This window comes from Cololabis saira, chromosome 10 (assembly GCF_033807715.1).
Source record: "Cololabis saira isolate AMF1-May2022 chromosome 10, fColSai1.1, whole genome shotgun sequence".
NCBI lineage: Eukaryota > Metazoa > Chordata > Actinopteri > Beloniformes > Belonidae > Cololabis > Cololabis saira.
In genome coordinates this window covers 23,941,669-23,966,386 of record NC_084596.1, presented here as the reverse complement: position 1 = coordinate 23,966,386, position 24,718 = coordinate 23,941,669, and the positions used below count along the sequence as shown (strand labels likewise).

Sequence of the window (24,718 nt, the reverse complement as noted above, 5' to 3'; positions counted from 1 at the left end):
TTAGTTAGTTAGTTAGTTAGTTAGTTAGTTAGTTAGTTAGTTAGTTAGTTAGTTAGTTAGTTAGTTAGTTAGTTAGTTAGTTCATATTTATTTCGGTCAATCACAAGCATAAAACTCAACAAACAAAATAACAAACATCCACAGGTTTTCCCTGGTCAACATTGTGATTATTTTGACCGAAAAGGTCTGGGCTTGAAGCATAAATCTTATCTTGCCCACCTTTTAACATAATAGAATACACAAAAAGAACAAATGAAGTATCATGAGGTTACACAAAATAATAATAGCTGTAATAATAGTCATAATAATAATAATAATCCATCCATCCATCCATTACCTATACCCGCTATATCCTTTGCAGGGTCACGGGGGTCTGCTGGAGCCTATCCCAGCTATTTTCAGGCGAGAGGCAGGGGTTACACCCTGGACAGGTTGCCAGTCCATCGCAGGGCCACATGCACACAACCAGACACACTCACACTCACACCTACAGGCAATTTAGAATCATCAATTAACCTAGCATGCATGTTTTTGGACCCTGCTGGGCCTGGGAGTTGAACCGGGGACCTTCTTGCTGTGAGGCAACAGTGCTAACCACTACGACACCGTGCTTTCCTAATAATAATAATAATAATAATAATAATAATAATAATAATAATAATAATAACTGTAATAACTGTAATAATAACTGTATTAATAGTAATAATAATGATAATAATAATAATAATGATAGCTCTGAAAACAGAAAGTGAAAAGATGCTAAAGAAACCGACAAAACCAATTTAGGTTGTCATTTCCTCTCATGCATGTGTACATTCTTCTTTGTTTGCTTATTGTGCTTCTATATATGTGTCCATTACCTTTGCTTTGAATAATATCTTGTAGACGTTTTGAGGACATCATTTTTTTTTTAATAATTAATTTTCCATCTTTAAAGTAAATTGTTGCAGGTTTTTTTTCGTTGCCATAGAAACAAAGGCGGGATTTCCGGTTAATTATCCAATGAGCGCAGCCGTTCTGGAGCGTGAATTGTTATTGGCTGAGAGGCGTCTCCTCAAACCACCTCCTCATCCACTGTGTGAACCCCGCGAGTTACGAACAACAAACCGAAGAAGAAAAATTATAAAATTACAATAATAATTCTGATTTTTTTTTAATTAGGGCTGACTTATTTGCATAGCCCGGCGGCTGTGCTGAATTTCCGTCGACTAAGATGAAGCTGTTTTATCTTAACCTTTGCTGAAGACACAGACAGAAACTGCTGTTTGCTGCTGGAGCATTAGCAATAAAGTTAGCAGACTACAGGTGTCTCTCCGGGGAAAACCCTGTTACCTGCTCAACCAGCCTCACCTGGGTCCACAGGAACCAAAACGACCTGCTCAAACTGTAGTCGAGGACCAGGTCTATGTGAGAGATCGCAATGTCGACTGAAACTCCATTTTCGGCCAACAAAATCAGCCGAGATAAAGGGCAGACTATTTGTTCGGTACGAGCTCTATCCACCGGTCGTGTGGAGGATGATTTTGACCTAAATAAGTCTTATCCGTGTACTATAACATCGACGTACAAGGAGAGCCTGTTGGCGTTGCAGCGACGTCTTTATCCTGCCTCCGTCACCGGTAAGGATGTGATTTTACCGGTTGAATTGGTTTGATATTGGATATTATGAATTCAACACCCATAAAACTTGTGATACTGATACATACCACCAGTACTCGAGTTGTAAAAAAATATCAGGGGGGATGGTGGATTTTATCATATGGGGACAGATAATTTGTGCTGAATACAAATAATATATTGTATTACAAATAATAGCACTGACCAAAACACCTGCAGGAATGACATAGCAGCAGTTAAATGCAGCCTTCTGTAAGCTTTAAATATCCACTGGGCTTACATCAAATACATCAAAACACAACAATAAAAAAAAAAGTTTTCTGAACTTATCAATATGACTCTGTCCTTCACGGGATAAGTAAAATGGATCACTGCAAAAACTCAAAATCTTAAAAAGAATATTTGTTCTATTTCTAGTTAAAATGTCTCATTTTAGTAAAGAAATCTCCTTACACTTAAAACTGGAAAAAAAAACAACAATTTTCACCTGTTTCAAGTAGATTTTCACTTGAAATAAGTAGAAAAATCTGCCAGTTGAACAAGATCTTGTTGCTTGTAATAAGAAGATAAATCTTGTCCCACTGGCAGATTTTCCTACTTATTTCAAGTGGAAATTTACTTGAAACAGGTGAAAATTGTCAAATAAGTTATTTTTCTGGTGTTATTTTTCTGGTGATGACTCTAAATGTTGAAATAGCAGTAAAAACAAATTAATTGATGAAATGACATAAGGGATGGAAAGGGGGGATGGCAGTTTTACAGGAGGGATGATTTGGACCATTTTTATTTCAGGGGGGATGCCATCCCCCCTCATCCCCCCTCAACTCGAGTACTGGATATTATGAATTCAACACCCATAAAACTTGTGATACTGATACATACCACTGATTTTGGTCAAACCACTTGTGATGTGTTCATGGTCATCTAGACTATATATCACAAGAGAGTAATTATTATAAAATCATATTATGAGCTGAATTAATGAGGTTTAATGAAAACAATTGGTGTTAAGTATCACAAGTTTTATGGGTGTTGAATTCATTAAACCTCATTAAATCAGCCCATAATATGATTTTTAAATCAGCCCATATATATGCCCATATATATGATATTTTTTTTTTAATAATTACTGTTTTGTGATATATAGTCTAGATGACCATGAACACATCACAAGTGGTTTGACCAAAATCAGTGGTATGTATCACAAGTTTTATGGGTGTTTAATTCATAATATCCAATATCAAACCAATTCAACCGCGGTTTTGATTTTAGCAGAACGTTTTTTTTGTTTGTTTTTTTTTATAGTAGTTAGTTGTCACATAGGTTATTGAACGTAAATGCAACAATAAAAGATAATTCTAGGTAAGAAGAAAATAATTGTTGAGAATGAAAGTGGGAAAATACATTTTTCTGTCTCTAACTTTTGGTTACAGGTGAGCATTTGGATGTGTCTATCTCCATGGCAACAAGGAAACATCAACTACGCAGCTTACTTCCTGGTTCCCAGGTTTATGCTGACTCTCTGCCTCACCTGTCCACTGAGTCTGGGGAAGACAAGGGCCTCATCAGTCTGCTTATTTCAGGAGATTTTGATCTATTAGGGTATCCATCCGTCCTAAATCCAAACAAAGCAATTCTGACTGTTTCCCATAAAACCAGAGAGGTAAATTTGTCACATTGATGGAAGCAGTGGCTGCTTAAATAGTTCTTGTTAAATAGTACTTCAGCATTGTGCATTAATACTTTTGTTTCAGATTTTGTCAGCAAATGAAGAGGCGAGTAAACTGTTTGAATACTCGAGCAATGAACTGATCGGAAAGAAGCTGACTTCTATTTTAAAGAATCCTCGTAAGGTCCTGCAAGAAGCATTTGAAGATGATTATCCACTACCCGGTGGAAATGTTACGCCTTTTTCTGCAAAAGTGGTAGGAAATATACTATATTAGATGGTTTTATATTTCCCTTGATACCTGGTTACGTCACACTATTATCAAAATGAACTAATTTAATGTTCTTTCACATTTATTGCAAGAACCTGTGTAAGTTTAAAAGTGTGTTTTCTATACTGACTTTCTCAAAGGTTGATGCAGTGACATTGTCTGGAGAGGTGCCAGTATCAGTGTATACCTGCAGACAATCATTAAATGAAGAACACTGGCTTGTTATTATGGAAAGTGTGGAGAGGGTATCGGCTTTTTTGTCCTTTTCACAAGATGTAAGTACACAATTATTCAGCGGTATTGACAGTCATTGTTTTCTTGTTTAACTTCAAAGTTTTAATTAATCTTATTGCATATTTTTGCTCCTAATTATCATTCCTAGGGCAGTATTTTAGCCTGTGATTGGGCATTTGCCCATCTCCACGGATATAACCACCCAGAGGATTTAAAAGGAGTGCCTGTTAAGGAATTAATCCCATCTTTACAAATCCCCCTGCACAGCCATGCATTTTCCAAAGTAAGCATACATACCTTTTTAACTTGGCTAAAGACAGCAAAAGCTTTTACCTCCGCTTTTTGCATTTCCTGTTTACTAATGTACTTCTTAGACTTGAAAAGAGAAAAGAAAGTATGTCCCTCAACTTTTTAAGCACAGGCATGTGTAAGTCTCTCGTCTCTGATTTTTCTCGCCTTCTTTCAGATGCTGCAGATTCAGAGAGTATGTGGCAAAAGCAGAGAAGGTGCATCACTTCCACTCTGGGTAAAACTTCGGGGCAGAGTGCTATGTGGAAACTCCCAGCTCCACAACAATAAGTATGATTGCCTAACCACAGGAGATGGTGTTGAGCATTCAAATGAAGAGCATAAGCAGCCAAGCCCCCCTCTCATGTCCCCTGTGAGCAAGAGAGGAGCTTTAACCTCCAAGTTCTGTGATCAGCTTCATGGTAAAGATTGTAACAAGCAATCATCAGGTTGGTTTTTGTGTATGTGTTAAAGTGTAAAGTTTAAAATTCAAGACCCGATGTTTAAAATGTATGCATGTTACAAAATGAAAGCCAAAAGAGTGAAATGTTTTCTAGTGAAAGTAGAACATTTATTGAAGATTTTTGCACGTTCTGGCCTGGATGGTTGTGGAGCTCTGCACCACGGCTTCACCGCTGTGGTGTGGACTCCTCTTTCCGTCCGGGCCGGGATGGTCTCTGTGGGCCCCCCCCCTTGTAGCTGCGGGCTATGAGACCTCCTGGCGTGGACGGCTCCCTGTTACCGTTTCCTCACCTGGATCCTCTGTGCCTAGCCATGTCTACACCATGTGTCTGCGTGCGTGTCTGTGTGTGTTAGGAATTTAGGTGAATTGTAGTGTGCTTTTGTCTGCGGGGAGGGGGGGGGGGATTAATAAGTTTTATGTTTATTTTTTTTTTTTTTTATTTTTTTTTTGTTTTTTTGTTTTTTTTTTCTTTTCTGTTAAGCACTTTGTGTTTCATTATTTGTAGGAAAAGTGCTATATAAATAAAGTTTGATTTGATTTGATTTGATAATTGTTAATGGGTATATATAATTCAGCTTGGTCATTGAGAGGAAAGAACTCCATCCATCCATCGTCCACCGCTTATCCGTTCCCGGGTTGCAGGAAATAACTAATTTATATAATGGTCTGTTTGGGGATGCATCATTTTCCATTGAAACGTTTCATGATGGTGACAGTAGACTTGAGAATTTTAAGTTTGCCTGATGTTTCATACTGAAGCATGTTGAACGCGTCTGGACTTTCACAGAAGGCAAAGTGGACAGCGTCTCTCCCGGCCCAGCATTCGAATATTCTGGAACAGTCTGGGCATTTGTTCCTTCAAGCGGCCTTCTTCTCCTGTGTCCTGATGGCTCGATCTTCAGCATCCAAAACCATCTGGCCCTCAGGCTGTTTGGCTACAGCAAAGACGAGCTGCTGGGAAAGGTTAGCCAGCGTGACTAGCTGAACAAGGCTCCTTGGATTGAAGACCATGCGAGCTCTCAGTTCTGTAACTGCTGCTTTGTCATCAACAGAGTGTCACTTTCCTTATGCCTGGTTTCTATGGATCGATGGATGAGGCAGACGGAAAGGCCGGCTCCCTCAATGCATCTCACGTAGGAGCAGAAAAAAGTCCAGCCTCGTCAAAAATATCAGGAAAATATGGTATTTTTTTATCTGTTTATTGAAAATGTAATCAAGGCAGTAAAATGTTTTCAAATTTGGTGTGTTTTTTTTTTTTTTTTTTTTTTTGTGGTTGTTTAGGTTTTTTATCTGTTGTTGGAAAAAATTTTGGAAAAAAAATATAACTACAGTTGAAAAATATTTTTTTTAAAAACCATGTGTCGTATTCTCAGTCTAATTTTTGTATTATAAATGCCTTCCCACTCACAACGGTACTGTGATTTCGGTTTTCGAGTAGTTTTTATTTTTTTTGTCTCCCACTGCAGTACTAATTACTTCTACTACATATCTTCATAAATGTTTCTTTTTATTTTAACCACAGATCCTTCCTCCCTGGTGGCAGGGGACATGGCCATGGTGCAGCAAGCTATTCAGGGACGGACTTCAACAGGAAGAGGCAGGATCTTCACTAACGGTGGTACCATGCTGGAAAAACCGGGCAGTGTTCTCTCTGCCTTCTCTCCTCCCGCAGTCACCTCCACACGTATGATTGTGTAAGTTGGCAGAAAGTATGCACTTGCTATCCAAAACAAGTTAGATGATTTTTATGCTACAGGGCTCACAATGTTTTGTTTGAAAATCTGAGAGGTTATATATTCACATAATTTGCAGACACTTGACCGTATCTTTTTTTTCTCTTTAAACGCAGAAATAATAGACAGAAATAATAGCTCCACACTGCATGCATATTTAATGTGTTTTACTGTGAATATGAACACAAAGCAACTCTACTGTCGAATCTCACATTAATTCTGCACCTCTTAACTTGCAACAAGAGACCCCAAAACAATGTTTATATTCTTTCCCATTAAATTTCGATTGACCACATTTTAATCTTTCATTGCAGAAGGCATTAATCTGAGGTTTGTTAAACAATTGTAAATAATTCAAATTTGTCCTCTCTTTTGTCATCTAAACAGATAATGTCTCAGCAGTTTTACTAGGACATTATTTACATTGAAAGTATTTTTTTCTTTATTCCACACAGTCACCCCTTCATTCACATTAGTGATACATGGTTAGTTTTTCCAACTGTAGGTTATTGATAATCTTCAACATTATAGTTTATATTTACAGTTTTAAAGTTAAATCCAACAAAATGTGTAAGCATTAATATACAGATACTAGTTTGCCTGATGCTCAGCCTGCTGCAAAAACCTAAAAAATAGTGACGGAAGCAAAATGTGGATTGAAAGTTTTTGTTACAGTTGTTGAAGCATTTGTATTGGACCCTGCATACATTTCAGTTGGATTACAAAATTACTTCTTTCTTCAGGGCCAATGATACTGCTGAGCTGTTGGAGGAAGCAGCCCGGGTAGCTCCCTGCAGCAGCCTGCTGGGCAGTGCAGATACCACCCAGTCACTTCTTAAGACATTTACCTTGGTGGAACCTCCAGATGTCGACACCTATTGCCTGGTTGCTACTGAATCATCACTTCATGACGTAGAAGATCAGAGGACCAATATGGTTCAGAAAAGTAATGCTCCTACCATCCACATCATCCCTGGTGCGTTGTGTCTTGTACATGGTCTTTTTATTACTCTGTCAGCAGTTTCACAGCTGAAAAGCTGTAGCTCATCTGTAAAGTGAAATATAAAAAGCTTTTTTGAAAATGCTCCACGTTCATTTCTCTTTTGTAGACACTCCTGCTCAGGATAGACATGCTGCAGACAGGATAGATGGAAACCGTTCTGATCCAGGAGAAGACCAGCATGTGTGTGCCTCCGTCTTTCATGACTCAAGTTTTGAGGTCATCTCAATGGAGAGCAGGTAGGAGGATGGTGGATTTCAGTTATCATTTAAGCTTTCCATTAGATAGTTCAACTATCTTTACACTTTCAAGAGTAATATAAATCGACTGTATTAACTTTTGTTGTAACAATGTTATTAAAATGTAATTTCCCAGATCATCCTCTGGCTTCTGTGAGAAGTTTGCAGGCCATGGTGGTTCTTGTCCTGCTAAGGCAGAGTCCTCGCAATCGGTCGACATTGTTGACTCGGCCAGCTGCTACCTGGACATCAACATCAATGGCGATCTGGTCACCCAGAACCTAGCTGAACTAGATCTGAACAGTAGTTTAGAGCTGCTCAGTGACGGCGAGTGCAACAATGATAACCAACACTCCATGATATCTTGCGATACAGCGGAGCTTCTGCGGACACCTTCCCCTTGTGTTGTAGAGTCAGACTTGGAATCAGAGTACGCTGAGGTTACACCTGCTGCTGTGGAACCCAAGAACATATCAAGTGGGGAACTAGAAAAGGACCACGGCGAGCAAGAGCAGTGGGGATCTGTGTCTGCAATTCATAGAAGAAGCAGACAAGAGGGCTCCATACAAGCAAATGGTGACATCCCTGCCACATCAACACCTAAGAAACCGCAGATGAATGGGCAGAAATTGCCTTCACACAGTGCACAGATTTTGGAGGGACGGTTTGAAGGATGTGGATACCACAGAGATGGCACAAGAGTAGGTGAGTAATAGAATAGTACTTTCTGTTTCATTTCCTCAAAGAAATTGTTCTCAATACTTTGACTGTTTTGGTTTTAGTTTTTCCTTTGTTTGTTACTAGATGTGCAGTTCAACGTGCACAAGACTGAACTTCCTGATGGAACCTTCATGTTCTACGTGTGGATGAGAGGGTCTGGCCACCAGAGAAGTTTGTCGCAAGCAGATCAGTCACTTAATAACCAGTCAGGAGTTAGTTTAGAAGAGGTCAGTGGTACTTAGATCACAAGCCAGATCATTGTAATTCTTTTCTTTCAGTTTGTTTTGCTTTCAAGTAACTTGCTATTTACTCGTTCCTTCCTGCAGAGGCTTTGTGAGGCCAGCCAAGTTCAAGCATTGCGCTCCACACTCGACTTCGAGCATTCTCGGGCCTGTGATGGACAGTTTGAAGAGGAGTACCAACTGATCAAAGCAATTGGTAAAGGAGCCTTTGGTTTCGTCTGGACGGCAATAAGACGTGGCGATGGACAAGAAGTAAGAGATTTTTTTTCTAATACCTCATGTGTGTAGCAATTTTTAGATGAATATTTTGTTGAAGACAAGCTTGTGAGAATAAAGCCTCTTCACTCACTTAAAATCTGTAGGTAATAGTGAAGTTCATTAGCAAGTCCAGGATAGTGGACGACTGCTGGGTAGATGACCCCATGCTGGGCAGAGTGAGCCAGGAAATTGCCATACTGACACGAGTGCAGCATCATAACATTGTCAAGGTAACTGGATCAGAGCTTTTATTACCCTAGATTTCAGAATAGTTTGATCATGATCCTCTTCTTAAATGTACCACTAGGTGGTGGAGGTGTTTGAGAATGGAAGTTACTTCCAAATGGTGATGGAGAAACATGGAGAGGGTTTGGACCTTTTTGAATTCATAGACAAACAACCAAGACTGGATGAGCCCTTGGCCAGCTACATCTTCAGACAGGTGTGTGAAATACCAATAAACTATACAGATGATTCAGGAATGGGCTCAGGAATGTGAATTGGGGTTTTGATCTGTTTGTTGTTGTTTTTTTTTACTTAATGACCTAAGACTTAGTTTAAATACCATTTAGAAATCCTGAATGTTTTTTTTTGTATAAAAATAACTGGAAAATAATAAATGTCCACTTTTTTTTTAAATGAAACTTGGAATAAAAAACATTTGAAAGGCTGAACTTTAAGCTGTTACTCTAAATTATTGACTTAGAGTATTGTCGTCATGAAATGCATGTATAAAGCTTGAAAAGTGTTGCAACCCATCATAATGGTTTTACTGTTTTTTGTTTTTTTTCCAGCTTGTGGCAGCTGTATTCTACCTGAGAGCCAAGAACATCCTTCACAGGGACATTAAAGATGAAAACATCATAATTGAAAAGTGTTTTCACATTCGACTGATAGATTTTGGCTCTGCTGCAGTACTGACTCCCGGGAAGCTCTTTTACAATTTCTGTGGAACATTGGAATACTGCTCACCAGAGGTTCTCCAGGGAAATCCGTGAGTATTTCATGCCTGTTGTCTCTTCTTTTTATAGTTTTATAGATGGCTTAGTTTAAAATAGAGATTTCCCTGTCTACTTCAGAACCAAGTCAGCTTGCTGACAAAAGGAAAAACCGCTCATTTATTTGTAACATTTACTGGACAAGGTAGTTCCCATTGGGATACAAGAGACTGCATTTCCATGACTTGGGAGTTTTATTCATGGTAAATCACCAGAACAAATGCATTACATAAAAGGAACACAGGGATTTCTTCTTTTTTTTTTTTTTAAGTTTTGAGTATACAGGACTGTCTCAGAAAATTAGAATATTGTGATAAAGTTCTTTATTTTCTGTAATGCAATTTAAAAAAAAAAAAAAAAAAAAAAAAAAATGTCATACATTCTGGATTCATTACAAATTAACTGAAATATTGCAAGCCTTTTATTATTTTAATATTGCTGATTATGGCTTACAGCTTAAGATTAAGATTCCCAGAATATTTTAATTTTTTGAGATAGGACATTTGAGTTTTCTTAAGCTGTAAGCCATGATCAGCAATATTAAAACAATAAAAGGCCTGCAATATTTCAGTTGATTTGTAATTAATCCAGAATGTATGACATTTTTGTTTTTGTAATTGCATTACAGAAAATCACAATATTCTAATTTTCTGAGACAGTCCTGTATGTAAAACATTTCTACAGATTGTTTTAAAGTTGATATTTTAGTTTGATAATTAAGTTTTACTTAATAAAGGAGTTTTACCAATGTAGCTCTGAGCCTACTCGAGAAATTTTCTAGAATTAAAGTTCTACTGTACATATAACGTCTGTCGGTATTATGGTCTATATATCATCATGTGTGTTTGCACACATCTAAGATGATGTGTTCTCGTTTTTACCTAGGAGAGGGTGACGGCTTGAGCATTTTTCAAATGTAAGCAAAATATTTAAAAGCAAAGTGCATTATTTTATGGTTGTACAGACTTTGGGAATCCTCATTATTCAACAAATATATAATATGATTCTGTTGTAGGCATTAAGAAAGGACTTTATTTCAGAGTGTACCACAAACATTTATGGGCTTAAAGAACATACCTATCATACCTACTTACTAGTAAGTACAGATGGTAATTTTAGGGGAAAGTGGAGAGGAAAGCTACCACTTCAAACACAATAGACTTCAGAAAGGATCAATAGATTGATAGGTTTCATAAACAAGAAAAGTGTGGATCAGTTGATCAAGAATATGCTTTCTGTATGTATAGACTGAAAGTTGAAATGCACAAAAGCCTTTATATTTCCTTGGATGATCAAAACTGTATGTCAGTTGATTTTATATAACACATTTACAATGTGTATCTTTAAGTTGACTGCAATACTTAACACTCAAAAATATGTCATTTTAAAAACAATTAGGAGATGAAAGACTGTACACTTTTAGAATTTTTATTTTTTTTATATTCTATTTTATCTTTCTGTCTCATCTGTCTCATACTTTGGGAATCGGTCCCAACAAATAGTTAAAACCAAACTGTGAAATGGCTGAGCTGGCTCACTGGAGAGGTTTGAGCTTTAGTGTACAGGGATACTGGATTATCAGATCCAGTAATGGCTGGCTCTATCCTAAAATATAACTCCCATCCCCTTAATGCTGCTACAATTAGAATAGAGGCTCCTAGTGCCAGCCTGTTACAACTTTGTCCCAGCAGCCATCACCGAAAATGTACAAGTGGAAGAAACTCTAAAAACAGAAGGCTACCACACATCATACTCTAACTTGGTTTTATGCATGCTTCTCATGTAACAGTACACCCATGTGTAAATGGTCTAGGTGGGTGTCATATTCCAGTCAAAAGTCAGAGATGAGGTTAATTGTGCAGCAGTTTTAACATGTTTACACTCTGAGTCATGCATATTTAAACAAGTTAACTCCTCCACAGATTCAAGGCAGCCGCTTCAAATGTTCAATTAATATCGTGGAACGGCTGACTGGTTTACCACAGTGCTCTTGCAAGGGTGTGAATACGTAGAAGATGTGATAATTAAGTGTACGGTATCCGTCCATTTAAAATTTTGCAGGAAAATCAATCAATAAAAAAAATAAATGATGTATATATATTTGATACAAATGCTCTCTACAGTATATCCTAATGGAAACTCTGGAACCGGAGGAGATGGCAATGTGCTGGCAATGTGCTTATCTTGAGCCTGTTTGCAGAATCTCATTGAGCAGCCAGTATCTTATGACTTCCCATGAAGGAAATCGCCTCATAATGTCGACTTAAAACAGTGTGGCATTTAACTTGAAAGTTGACAAAGTCTTTATACAGACACTGGATTAATTATTGATGAAAGTCTGTCATATTGCCTATATTGCCTATTTTGAACTTATTTTAATGGTTCCGTTCTAGATATGAGGGTCCAGAGCTGGAGATGTGGTCTCTCGGCGTTTTGCTGTACACTCTGCTGTTCAGTGAGAACCCTTTCTGTGACGTGGGAGAGATCCTGGATGCCAAATTAAAACCACCATTCTCCATTTCTCCAGGTATAGTAGGGTTTCTGCCACTGGTTGCTAGTTTTGACTAGGGCTGTTCGATTTTGCCCAAAAATAAAATCTCGATTTTTTTTTTTTTTTTTTCTCTCAAAATCCGATTTTCGATTACGATTATGGTGAATTGACAAAAGGCAAAGAAATGATTTCAAATATGCTGTTTTTTTATTGAACATTTGCCCCATTGGGCTTTAGGTGCAAACTTTGCTCTTATTAAACCAAAAATGAATGAATAAAGTGCAAAACTCTGTAAAATAAGTTGAAAAAAATATAATATAATAATTTTAATTTTAAAAAATATAATAGAATATAAAGTTTTATCTCTGGAAAAAAAAAATCAGCAAATCAGCACTTGCAAACATACAGTAAGTTATATTTCCAATTAAATAAGACAAGACATTTTCTAATTAAACTAAACTGGGTCTTTGCATGCTAAATAATAATGCAACTCATGAAGGAGGTAGAGGTGTGTAATGTCAGTCATTACATTTGCTATTTACATTTGCAAGTTTTTTGCAAGGAACACGAGCCGGTCTACCGCATCTGGCTTGAGGGATGCCCGGTGGCATGTTACAACGCCCCCTCCTACACTAAAGAGCCTCTCCGATGGGGCACTTGTCGCAGGTATTGAGAGGTATTTCCATCAATCATTAATATGTGTGCAGACAAGGTAAAAAAAAAAAGCGAAAAATCGATTTTACGATTTTCACGTTTTAACATCGTTCTAATTACATAATCGCGATTACGATTTAAAATCGATTAATCGAACAGCCCTAGTTTTGACAGTCTTTCCCTCTTGCTCAAGAAACAAAAAAAAGTATGGTACATTTCAGTTTTCAGATGTTTTTGTAATCCACTCTGAAAACACAACACACTTCACCACTAAGACACATTACAGCAGTCACCCCACTACACACACTTCACCCGTGACTGTCTTGTTTTTCTAGCTGCGTTGTCCTTTCGTGTTTCAGTCTGGTGATTTTGGTCCTCTGTCAGATTATGGAATCGAAATATTGATAAAATATGTTAAACAAGACTGTCGAAGAGGAACGGTGAAGGACTCACTCATATATATGTGTGTGTGGATAAAAGTTTTAACCAAATCATGGTAATAACCACTAATATACATGCAGATTTTAAAACAAAATCTGTGTACTTTCTCAGAGCTGCATGGTGTGTTATCTGGACTGCTGCACCGTAATCCCACAAAGAGGATGACTTTAGACCATCTCCTGTTGGAGCCCTGGATCAGTCAGCCCATTTCTCTGGCGGAGTACAGCTGGACTGAGGTGGTTCCTGAAACTGCAAGCTTCTGTGAGTACACTTAAGCACCAGAGTTTGGCTGACAGTGACCAGACATATTTTACCAGACTGAAGGACCTCTTTTCTTCAAGCAGGTGCACCACAGCATCAAGAATCCAGTCCAAAGGCGTTCAAAAGAACAAACTTATTCCCAGATCACGGAGAGGAGACGCTGCCTGAGGATGAAGAGGAGGAAGATGAGGATGAGAGGTTGTCAATGGTGGCACTAGAAACTGAGCTCCAGAAATACCTATGTGAAGATTAAAGACTGTTTTCAGGGACTGAAGCCTAATTATCCCTCTTTTGGTCAGCAGCTGACTAATTGGTATAAAAATAGTGTAAAGCTTTTTATGAAACTTTTTTTATTTACTGCAATCAGTTATCGAAATCTACTGTCTAGGTAAACTTTTACAGACAAATGGACTATTATGGTTATCCTCACCATGTGTCTCTTGACAGATCTCTCAGCAAGGTAGAAGATGTCACTTAACATAATTTATGTGCAGTCGTGTTTGTTTTTTTTTTTATTTCTTCTTCTTGATTATGTGATTTTTATATATATTGTTTGCAGTTTATGAAAATGATTTACTGGCAAAATACAAATTATTCTTATTAGAGCACCCTGCTTTTTGACAAAAACCTAAGAAGGGCCACACCTGCTTACCATGATCTGCTTACTTCAGAACAAGTTTGAAGTTTTTTTTCTTTTTTTTAAAGTAATAAGTAGTTTTGTGTCAAAAAAATGTATATCTTAGATATTTTAAGTAAGAGTGTAAGTTTATTTACAATATTTTAAATATTTATTTTTACACATCAATAAATATCTTTCCACCAAACTGCTGTTTTTGAACCTCTATTAAAGAATTACCTCAAAACTATAACAATAGATCTTTGGTCTGTCAATTTAGTACAACATTACACTTTGCCTGCAACTGCGTGAATTACTTTGCAGTTAACTTTGCAGATGTTGAAAATGATTAGGCATGCTTTTCATTTTTTGCAAATTTAGAAAACTAATTTACTGCAACTGGGAAATAAGGACAATAAATGTATTATTTGCTGAAACGTGTGTAACATACAATGTCTAACTCCAATAAGGAAAAAAATAAAGTTTAATCGCTGTCATTGCATGTTATGTTTCATGTAAACTATCAGGGTTATGACGTCACATGTCCAAATCCGTTAGCAAGCAGAGCGCTGGTAGTTTTATTTGGTCTGTCACAAAATGAGGAAATGAGTTCAGATAAATTATATGTTATCAACCTTCTAATACTATTTGCTAAATTTCATATTCATTGTACCAAATTTGCACACCAACGCCCGAATTTTATAGTATTTAAAGCACTTTTTTCATCCTATTTAAAATCTTTGAAAGTAAGTATGAATCCTAAAGCCAGCAAAACTAGAAGACTGTGTGAAGAATACAATTTAATATAAATCTTTTATCTCGAGCTTCTTTATTTTTATTTTTTGTTCTTTTACTTTATTGTTTTTCATGGATATGTAAATTTGAAATGTGAAATATTCTATATTTGTGTATCTACATTTTGTCCTACAGTGTTGTAACATTTTCCTGTGCGTTTCGATAAAAAATTAAAAAATAAAAATAAAAAAATAAGAGCGCTGGTAGTTGGCGGAACTTTTGGATATGCTCGTGGTTGTAGACGGAACATAATGTATGACGGACAAGCATGGTTTTCTTGTGACCCTGTTTTAAAATAGTTTAAATAAGATTATAATTATATACCCTTTAGTTATCAGTCCACATTATTCAATAATGCGGTAGAAAAATGTTATCCAACCTCGGCAGACAGGTAAGTTTACAATATGACGTTAAGAAAAAAACGAAGGTCTTGAAATGTGAAATGAGAAGGAGTGTTTTGTTTCCGCAGGTTCTGTGGCGGACAGTCAGAAACGCTTCTTTGTGCAGTCCTCTCACGGTTAAGACCTGCCAGTCCCCGTCTCTGCAGCTGGGCTGCAGATTACTGTGTTCCACTGTTACATCCGCCGACCAGACTGACCAGGACAGGCATGGGGCGGCTCTCCTGTCCCTGCGCTCCCTGCTGGACATGGGATTCACGGACTCCCAGGCGAGCCAGATCCACGGGGCCGTGTCTGCTCTCAGGGGGGCCAGCGCGGCCCAGCAGGCTCTGTCCACGCTCACGGTGCTGTTCGGCACGGGGCTCAACCCGGCCAGCGTCCTCAAACTGCTGGACAAATGTCCCGAGCTGTTCTCCGTCAGAGACGGCCAGCTACAGCAGCGCATCAACAACCTGAGGAGACTGGGTTTAGGTGAAGGTGAGGTTATTACCGTAACATCATAGTCCATCAGACCAGATATCAGTACCACTCAAGGTGAGCAAACTTGCTTGTAATTTTTGAAAAGATCCATGTCTGTAGTAGGGGTGGGTATTGGGAAGGACCTCACGATACGATACGCATCACGATACTTGAGCCACGATACGATACACATTGCGATATCCCGATTATGCGATATCCCGATTATTATATTCTACATAGTTCACCAAAAAATTTTAAAATGCATTACACATCTTAAAATCCAAGTTGTATATGTACATCAGATGATAGTGATGGATCTTAAAATCCGAGTTGCACGTTCATCAGATTATAGTGACAATTCATGGGACAAACTGAGTCAAAACAATGTTTTATTATAACTATACAAGCTAAAGTTACAACATATTTGTATATGTTTTTAATATTATTTACATCATATGAAATTAACATTAAATTTAGTATGAGGTTGCTTTAATTATGTGGCAAATGATAATAAACACAAGAAAGATGGGTACTAAAACTAAGGACAGGCACAGTGATCAGTCAGTATAGATATAAATCCATAAATAAATAAACCTCTGTCCATTATTTTTAATTTTTTAAGGACAGGCAATTGTGTTATATAAAAAATAAATTATAAAATGAAATAAAACGTGAAATAAAACCGGAGCTCAGTGCAGGGCCCTCCCAGGGTTGGTAGAGAGTGGCAATGCCCAGGACTATCACTTAGGTAGGAGCACTGCGTGATATAATGGGAAAAAAATCGGGGATAAAAAAAATTAAAAAAAATCGATATTCAAATTTTGAATATCGATATTGAATCGGCTGGAAAAGTATCGCGATATATTGCCATATCGATATTTTTGCCCACCCCTAGTCTGTAGATGATATTTTGGTATGATAACCCTTCCTGAGTGGCAGCTGTATCACACCGCGGTTGAATTGGTTTGATATTGGATATTGGATATTATGAATTCAACACCCATAAAACTTGTGATACATACCACTGATTTTGGTCATATTGCTTGTGATGTGTTCATGGTCATCTAGACTATATATCACAGAGTAATTATTATAAAATCATATTATGGGCTGATTTAATGAGGTTTAATGAATTCAACACCCATAAAACTTGTGATACATAACACCGATTGTTTTCATTAAACCTCATTAATTCAGCCCATAATATGATTTTATAATATTTACTGTTTTGTGATATATAGTCTAGATGACCATGAACACATCACAAGTGGTTTGACAAAAATCAGTGGTATGTATCACAAGTTTTATGGGTGTTGAATTCATAATATCCAATATCCAATATCAAACCAATTCAACCGCGCTCTATATCACAGTTATCAGCTCATGAAGTTACCCACCCCCTTCAGAAAATTACACTTTAGATGCTTGTTTATAAAACTAAGCTGGTTCCTTATCTCATTGTTATGTCCTTTATGTCGTGTATTTGCATGATAAAGAGTAAAGACCAGTTTGTGACATTAGTGGCTGTTATAGTTTCATAGGAGCCTAATGATGCTCTTTTAGTTTAAGGCTCACAATGACCTGTAACAATGATATAGTATGGGTATATTATACATTTCCTGAATCTTTATGGTCCTGTGAGTATTCCAGTTTTTTTGTATTTTGTGTCTCTGTTGTTCCTACATGAGACAGGGATAAAAGATAGTACATAATTTAGGTGAACATTGTGTAAAAATGTGTGTTGTTTATAGTTTAAAGAGCTGCAGTGACCTCTATGTTGGTCAGAAAGATTCACATCTTAGCTTGAATGAATGCTTAAAAGGTCCAATTTAAAATGATACCAAAGACAATATTGTGAAACATTGACAGATATCCTGTACATGAGTCTAAACCAGGATATGCAGCAGCATCTGAAATGTAATTTTCTGAAGGGGGTGGGTGACTTCATGAGCTGATAACTATGATACAGCTGCCACTCAGGAAGGGTTATCATACCAAAATATCATCTACAGATGTAGATATTTTCAAAAATTATAAGCAAGTTTGGTCACCTTGAGTGGTACTGACCAGTGAAATGTTGGGCTCTGGCCCATGGACTATCAGTGGAGAATTGCTTTAAGGGGAGAAGGTGAAGTAATTAATTGGTATCAAACCCATATTTTCCCTGTTCTCCCTCCCATAGGCAGTCTGCAGAGAATGGTGGTCCATTATCCAAAGATCCTCACTGTACCTGTGAAGTCTGTAAAAACTGTGGTGCTGTTCCTGAGGGAGAAGTGTCTCTTTACTTTCCAGCAGATCACACAAATCCTCAGAGACAGTCCAGCAGTTGTACTAGAGGACCCGGGTCAGCTGGAGTACAAGTTTCAGGTAAGCAAATAAAGCAGTTAAGAAAGATGATTTCCACACTTACTTACTTACCTACGCCTACTACCCCTTCTGGGGTATAGGCCTTCAACAAGCGATCTCCAGGCATCTCTGTCTTGAGCTGTTTTCTCCAGTTGGGTCCAGTTTATCTTCGTGGTGTTGGTGTCCGCCTCCAGTTCTAAGAGCGCCAGGTGTTTCTAACCCCTTTTTCGTTTTCCCTGTGGGTTCCATTTAAGGGCTTGTCTTATGATGGAATTTGTGGGCTTTCACAGGGTATGGCCTATCCAGCGCCATTGGCGTTTCTTAATTTCTTCTTCCACAGGCAGCTGGTTTGTTCTCCCCCAGAGTTCAGTGTTGCTGATGATGTCTGGCCATCGGATGTGGAGTATCTTCCTTAGGCAGCTGTTAATAAAGACCTGTATTTTCTTGGTGGTAGCAGCTGTAGTTCTCCATGTTTCTGCTCCGTATAGGAGTACTGTCTTGACATTGGTGTTAAAGAATCTGACTTTGGTATTGGTGGGAAGTTCTTTGGAGTTCCAGATGTAGTTGTACGAATGCTGCACGTGCTTTCCTGATTCGTGCTTTCACGTCTGCGTCTGTGCCACCCTCTTTGTCAATTACACTGCCGAGGTAGGTGAAGGATTCGATTTCTTCCAGTGCTTCCCCCTCCAGCGTGATTGCGTTGGCTGCATTGATCTTGAGGATCTTGGTCTTTCCCTTGTGGATGATGATTCCCAGTTGTGCTGAGGTGGCTGCTACGATGCTGGTCTTCTCCTGCATTTGATGTTGAGTGTGTGACAGCAGTGCCAGCTGTCATTGGCATAGTCCAAGTCCTCCATTTGATTTCCACAGCCTGTCATTTATTTTAGATTGATTTTATACTTTAGGCAGAGAAAAAAATTCTATTAAGTTTTGATGAACATTTTTAATTATTATCCAATGAATAATACAATTAATATAAATGGGGTGTCTTAGTTTTAGCATAATACGGTATATGTGCCTAGTCCCAAGCAACGAAAAACACGTGTTTTGCAAGCGAATCAGAATCATGTTTATTTGGCCAAATCAGGTCAAACAAAAAGGGAATTTGACTCGGTTATTTTCGCTCACTGTACAGTAAATAGACAAATGACAGCTGTTATTAACATATATACAATAAAAAAAAGTGAAAGGTGCAGCAGTATGAGGTAGACATGGTTATTGAAAGGTGCATTGTTACAGCATATGATTGTGGTAACATTTCAATTTGTTTTCTTTTTAAAACAAAGAATACATCATTCTAAGCAAACTTAAATTATTTTCTACACAGAGAATATTAGGGATTTCCCTCTGTATGTCAAATGTCTACACTCTGCACCTCTGTCTGCATGCTTTTTCAACATGGCACAGTGTTTGTGTGCCAGCAAATAAAAAAATTACTAGTAGATTCATTCACTTTCTGGGACCACAATAATCTGCCTTAGCCTGCTAACGATACATCTTTTTGTTTGTTTGATTTTTTTTTTTTCCCAAAACATTCGGCAGCGAATTTAGTGATGGTTGACAGTTCTTCCAGAGGAAGTGGATTATCTTTACTGTGTATGACCTGGTTTAAATCACAATGGGCCCATTTTTAAGACATGAAATAAAAATCTATAAATGTTTAACAGCAGCGCTGAACATCTTTCATGTTTACAGTCCATCCCTTTTAGAGGGTATAAATGGTTGTGTGGTGGCTGAAAAGATGCATCAAAAACATCTAGGCTAAGACTTGGCATTTTGACATTTACAAACTTTTTTTTTTTAAACAAAAGGTGTGCAAATCACTTGTCAAGAAACAGATTTAAAAAAAGCAGAATGAGTAAACTGGCACATATATCACATTGCTCTGAGAGTGGCTGCTGGCCTGACTTGATACCAGTTTGTTTACATTATGGACAAATTAGGTTTTATTGACTTCCTCAAAGCATGACTAAACTTTATGACCTGTGATGCATTAGTTGTAAAAGGCTGCATGCACAAGCAATACATATTTCCTTTGTACAAACAGTGTGTGACACACTTATTTCTAAAATTAAGGGTTTGGCTTGATTTTATCAATTCTGCCAGCTAAGAATTTGTATTTTGCACGTGGGATCCCAGCAGGAGTGCTCCCTCTGGTGGCTGATGATTGTGGATTCATTTTTCTTGAAGTGCATGCGACTTCCTCATCTCCACTGTTGGCTACTAATAATCTGTTTTGTGCCATGCTACCCAATATATGTGATGCTTTTAATTGAATTCACCACACAAGGTTGTCTTTTGGCGAATCCAGATATCTTCTTCCATGTCTCTAACAGCATGTATTATCCCATGTCTTCACAGTACGTCTACTTCCGAATGGGTGTGAAACAGTCGGAGATGGTGAAGTTCAGGTTGTTCCGTTTCACTCTTGAAGAGGTCCGCTGTCGACACAGCTTTCTAGAGCGACGAGGTTTTTATCAAACTCCGGACAAGAAAGGACAAACGACCATCATCAACCCCAAACTGGAGAGCGTCCTTCACGTAGACCTGGATGCCTTCCTCACACAGGTTGCCAAAGCATCAGCAGAGGAGTATGATGTATATCAGAGACTCTTGGTGAGAGAATGGAAGGAGGAGGAGGTGCAGCAGGGCAGAGTTGAAGCTGATGATGATGATGATGATGATGATGATGAGGATGATGAGAATGAGGATGAAGAACGACAAGAGCATTTGGAGAATCCAGGAAAAAGTGGATACAGAAAAAACAGGAACAGAAAAAAGAAATAATACATGAACTGCACTATAAATAAATGACACATAATGAAATGTTTCCTTTTGTCCTCTTTGCTAATTCTGTTTTTAATAGAAAATAATTGTACCCAAGTCAAACAAATCACATTGTAGCTGTTGTTACCAAGTTTTTTTTTTTAATCTTGAAGTGAGCAAACTGATGCGAAGCTAATTTTTGTGTTTATCTGAGTGGTGTCATCAGGATGTAGGGTGTGATGACACCATTATGAGCTTAGACTAACAGACGCAGGCTGTGTGGCTCAAGGGTCACGTGGGGACCATGTGGTCTAAGAGTTCTCTTTTCTAAGTCACACCACAAATTAAAGCAGTTTTTGCATTTTGAACACAATCTAATATAGATAAGACTATGTTTTCGTGACATAATCTCAAATTTAAAAATCAGTGGAGAAAACAAGGGGGAAAAAAGTATGAAGAGCACTTAAGAGATGAAAGGCTCCACCTAGTTACTATGTGACAGCCAAGTGGTTGGAGGTTTGTGCATCTCTGTGTTATCTCAGAGTCAACACACGGCACATCAGATAAGTACAATGAGTGAGAGAAGTCGAACAACAGCCATCGATTTACGCAGCACTGTCAGGTTTTTCCATTTTGGACGTACGGTAAGATAAATTTGGTCAGTCAATAATTTCACAGTTGGTATTGTTAAATTTGAATAGAACCAAATAATGGGTGTAAAAAAGATTTTTAAGTATTCAAATAGGCAATTACATTCTCGCCATGTTAGCCTTTTTATTCTCCTTGAAATCTATCATGTAAACTTGATGAACATCTTTTACAATTACACAAAATCAGCTTTGCTCATCTACTAATGCTCTCTGTATTATGTCTTTCTGTTGTTTCTGGAAACATTTGCACATTTACCTGTAGTTTGCATAAACCGGCAGCATACTAGGTCCAGTGTGCTCACTGAATATTGCTATTATTCGAATTCTGCCAGCAAGGTAATGATCAACTTCAAAAACTTTTATTTGGACTATATATAAATGACTGTCTTAAAAGAAACATATATGCATTTATCAAGACAGAGCTGCCAAATGAGTCCATGAAAGCTTACATTAATGGTTTGCATCATCAACAATCTGACTGTTTATTACTTGCTGGGATTGATGAAGAATAACTGAAGTGATGTGAGCTTAGTCTTGGCAGTACATTTTTGTGGAAATCTGTAACAATGTTTCACAGCTAAAAGGTCTTGGTTCAATTTATTACCTGAGTGCAGTTTATTCACCTCTAAGTGGGTTTTTTTCCTTCCTCTGGCTTCCTCACACAAACCTCACACGCAATGTTTTTTCTGCACATTTCTTCAGATCACGTCGACCTTTTCACAGCAGTTCACAAAACTGCGTGAACGAAGGTACAAAGTAGCCTCTGTGCTTGTAGACACTTCCTACAGTTAGGTTCAGAAGTATTTGGAGAATTGTGTTTTTATGATTTTGCCTTTAAAAACCACCACAATACTTTTAAAATGAAAACAATTATGATTTAATCTGTGTAATTTAGAAATTACAGCCTTTTCAAACAAACTACATCTATTTTTTAGGAGTTCAGAGTATTCAGAGAACATTACATAATTGTAAATGGTAAATATAACCATAATTTTTGATCACCTCAATGAAACCCTTTCACATTTATTGGCTGGAGTCCATGAACAACACCTAATTCTGAATTTCCTACAAAGAGATTTTTGCCCGGCCTGAACTGCAGCCACCGTCAGTTGCTGCTTGGAAATTTCATTTATTTTGCATTCAAACAGTTTGAGTTGCTTTCGCAGTATATTATGATCGTTCTCCATCTGCAGTGTGAAGCATCATCCAGTATTTGGGTATTTGGCTTTACCGGCTGGCCTTCGGCAGGAGGGTCTCCAGTTACACGCGAGGGCTTTTTTCTCAAACAGCTGCCAGATACCAACTCAATACCATATCAACTCCAGACCTGTTACATGTTTCATTTGTATTAAAGTAACAAAGAATAGACCATACCTGGCAAGTTTACACCTTTTAGTGAATTCTCCAAATACTTTTGAGCCCCTGAAAATGAAGATACTTTGATCAAAATGATTGTAATTCTTAAGAGGGAAATCTAGGTCTGATTATATCTTGATTGTTTTATTTCATTTTATTTTCTTTTTCAAATCATTCCAAATATTTTTAGAGCAAATTATATATGAATGCATTTCATGCTCCTTTGTGTTCACAGTAATATATTGTGTTTTTCTTTGACAGGCCATTGCTGGATAAAAAAGAGAACACACCATAAAACACAACATCAGCATCCTTAACTCACCAGCACAATGATATCATCGGGAGACATTTTAAACATCACCAAGGTGTGGACTGAGTGTATGGAGAGGTTGAAGCTCGAGCTGTTTTGCATCCCTTGTACCGTCATCACTCTGACCACCTTGGTCATCAATCCCATTCTGCTCATATGTATTTTTGGCTCCCGTGCCTTGCGTCGGGAGACTCGTTACCTTCTGGTGGCCAACACCCTGATTGCAGACATACTCTTCCTCATCGTCAACTTGATCATATTGGTGTGCAACACTGTGAGAGCTCCGATGCCCTGGAGTATTTGTGAGCTGCTGACAGCTGTCAACGTCACTGCCTACAGCTGTGCTATCCTCACTGTCACACTCATGGTGGCCGACACCTTCGCTGCCGTACGCTGGCCTCTCCGTTATCATAACCTTCTGACACCTGCCGGCACCTTTGGAATATTGCTGGGGGTGTGGGTGCTGGCCGCACTCTACCCTTTCACCTCAATGATTGTGGAAAGGTATAAGATAGGAAGTTCTAATGAAGCTGTGTCTGTGTGTTTGGCTCTCATCTCCCTCGGCTTAATTCAACTCGAAATTGCACGAATCCATGTTTTCTTCTTTGTAGCTGCCCTAATATGCACATTCCTAATTTTTTACTGCTACATTCGGCTCTACATGATAACAAGGACGCAGGGCATCTGGCAGAGTCGCTTCTCGAGGGCGCGGGTCACTGTGCTGGCCCATGGGGTACTGCTTCTGCTCTACTTTGCCCCCGGGTTTGTTTTTATCCTGGAGCTTTTCATGTTCGAACATAACACTATTAGTCAGGATGTCCGTGTTTGGGTCAGTACAGTCAATACAAGTGTTTTGATGCTGCTGCCCAGAGCGTTTGCTCCCTACCTGTATGGGCTGAGGTACAGGGACATCGCTGATTCTGTTACGCTCCTGCTGCATTGCAACAGGAGACTCAGCCACATCACTTTAACATGAAGACTTTAGAGAACCACCTGCCATTCATATATATATATATATATATATATATATATATATATATATATATATATACATTATTTTTCCAGGTTGTCACCAAAGATAATTTCCCTCTCCTCATCCGTCCCGGCTTAGTCTGGTTTTGCAGTTTTTCCAGTGCCCTCACCTCTAGTGGCATTGTGAGAGGCAACACAGGGAACATGCTCGGGTCAGGCGGTTTGCTGTATCTCCCAACACAGTGACAGGAGCATGGAAGAAATACCAGGGTTTAGGCTAGTACACTGGAAGAGCTGTAAAGGGGTCAGAGGAGGGCGACAACCTAGCTGCAGGACCACTGTCCGCTCCTTTGTGGGAGGAACAGGAGGAGGAGCACTGCCAGATTACTACAAAATGACCTAGGACACCACTGGTGTGCACGTTTCTACCTACATTTCTAACTGAAATCCATCATGACATCATCAAGTGGG

The 24,718-nt window shown here is 38.3% G+C and overlaps 3 protein-coding genes across 6 annotated transcripts; all 3 read left to right on the top strand.

Annotated features, from left to right (window-relative positions):
• The first annotated feature begins 1,107 nt into the window (after nt 1–1,107).
• On the top strand, nt 1,108–14,384 carry pask (PAS domain containing serine/threonine kinase). 4 transcript variants are annotated; one of them, XM_061731112.1, is made up of 20 exons: nt 1,108–1,619; nt 3,051–3,280; nt 3,372–3,542; nt 3,698–3,832; nt 3,940–4,074; nt 4,258–4,501; nt 5,330–5,505; nt 5,595–5,724; nt 6,065–6,236; nt 7,019–7,251; nt 7,385–7,514; nt 7,651–8,219; nt 8,319–8,461; nt 8,561–8,728; nt 8,839–8,964; nt 9,042–9,176; nt 9,529–9,728; nt 12,126–12,259; nt 13,430–13,579; nt 13,663–14,384. In XM_061731112.1, the coding sequence occupies exons 1-20, from the start codon at nt 1,421–1,423 to the stop codon at nt 13,830–13,832; spliced, it is 3,750 nt and encodes a 1,249-aa protein (XP_061587096.1). In that variant the 5' UTR covers nt 1,108–1,420; the 3' UTR covers nt 13,833–14,384. The 4 variants fall into 4 exon arrangements, with proteins under 4 accessions (XP_061587096.1, XP_061587095.1, XP_061587094.1 ...); XM_061731111.1 differs by having other exon boundaries at nt 13,660–14,384; XM_061731110.1 differs by having other exon boundaries at nt 4,258–4,528.
• An 849-nt stretch (nt 14,385–15,233) lies between these two features.
• On the top strand, nt 15,234–21,017 carry mterf4 (mitochondrial transcription termination factor 4). The gene is made up of 4 exons (XM_061731107.1): nt 15,234–15,381; nt 15,460–15,865; nt 18,030–18,214; nt 20,555–21,017. The coding sequence occupies exons 1-4, from the start codon at nt 15,358–15,360 to the stop codon at nt 20,978–20,980; spliced, it is 1,041 nt and encodes a 346-aa protein (XP_061587091.1). The 5' UTR covers nt 15,234–15,357; the 3' UTR covers nt 20,981–21,017.
• A 203-nt stretch (nt 21,018–21,220) lies between these two features.
• Nucleotides 21,221–24,261, top strand: LOC133451947 (probable G-protein coupled receptor 148). The gene is made up of 2 exons (XM_061731106.1): nt 21,221–21,603; nt 23,227–24,261. Exon 2 carries the CDS (start codon nt 23,295–23,297, stop codon nt 24,249–24,251), a length of 957 nt encoding a protein of 318 aa, XP_061587090.1. The 5' UTR covers nt 21,221–21,603; nt 23,227–23,294; the 3' UTR covers nt 24,252–24,261.
• Nucleotides 24,262–24,718: the final 457 nt, after the last annotated feature.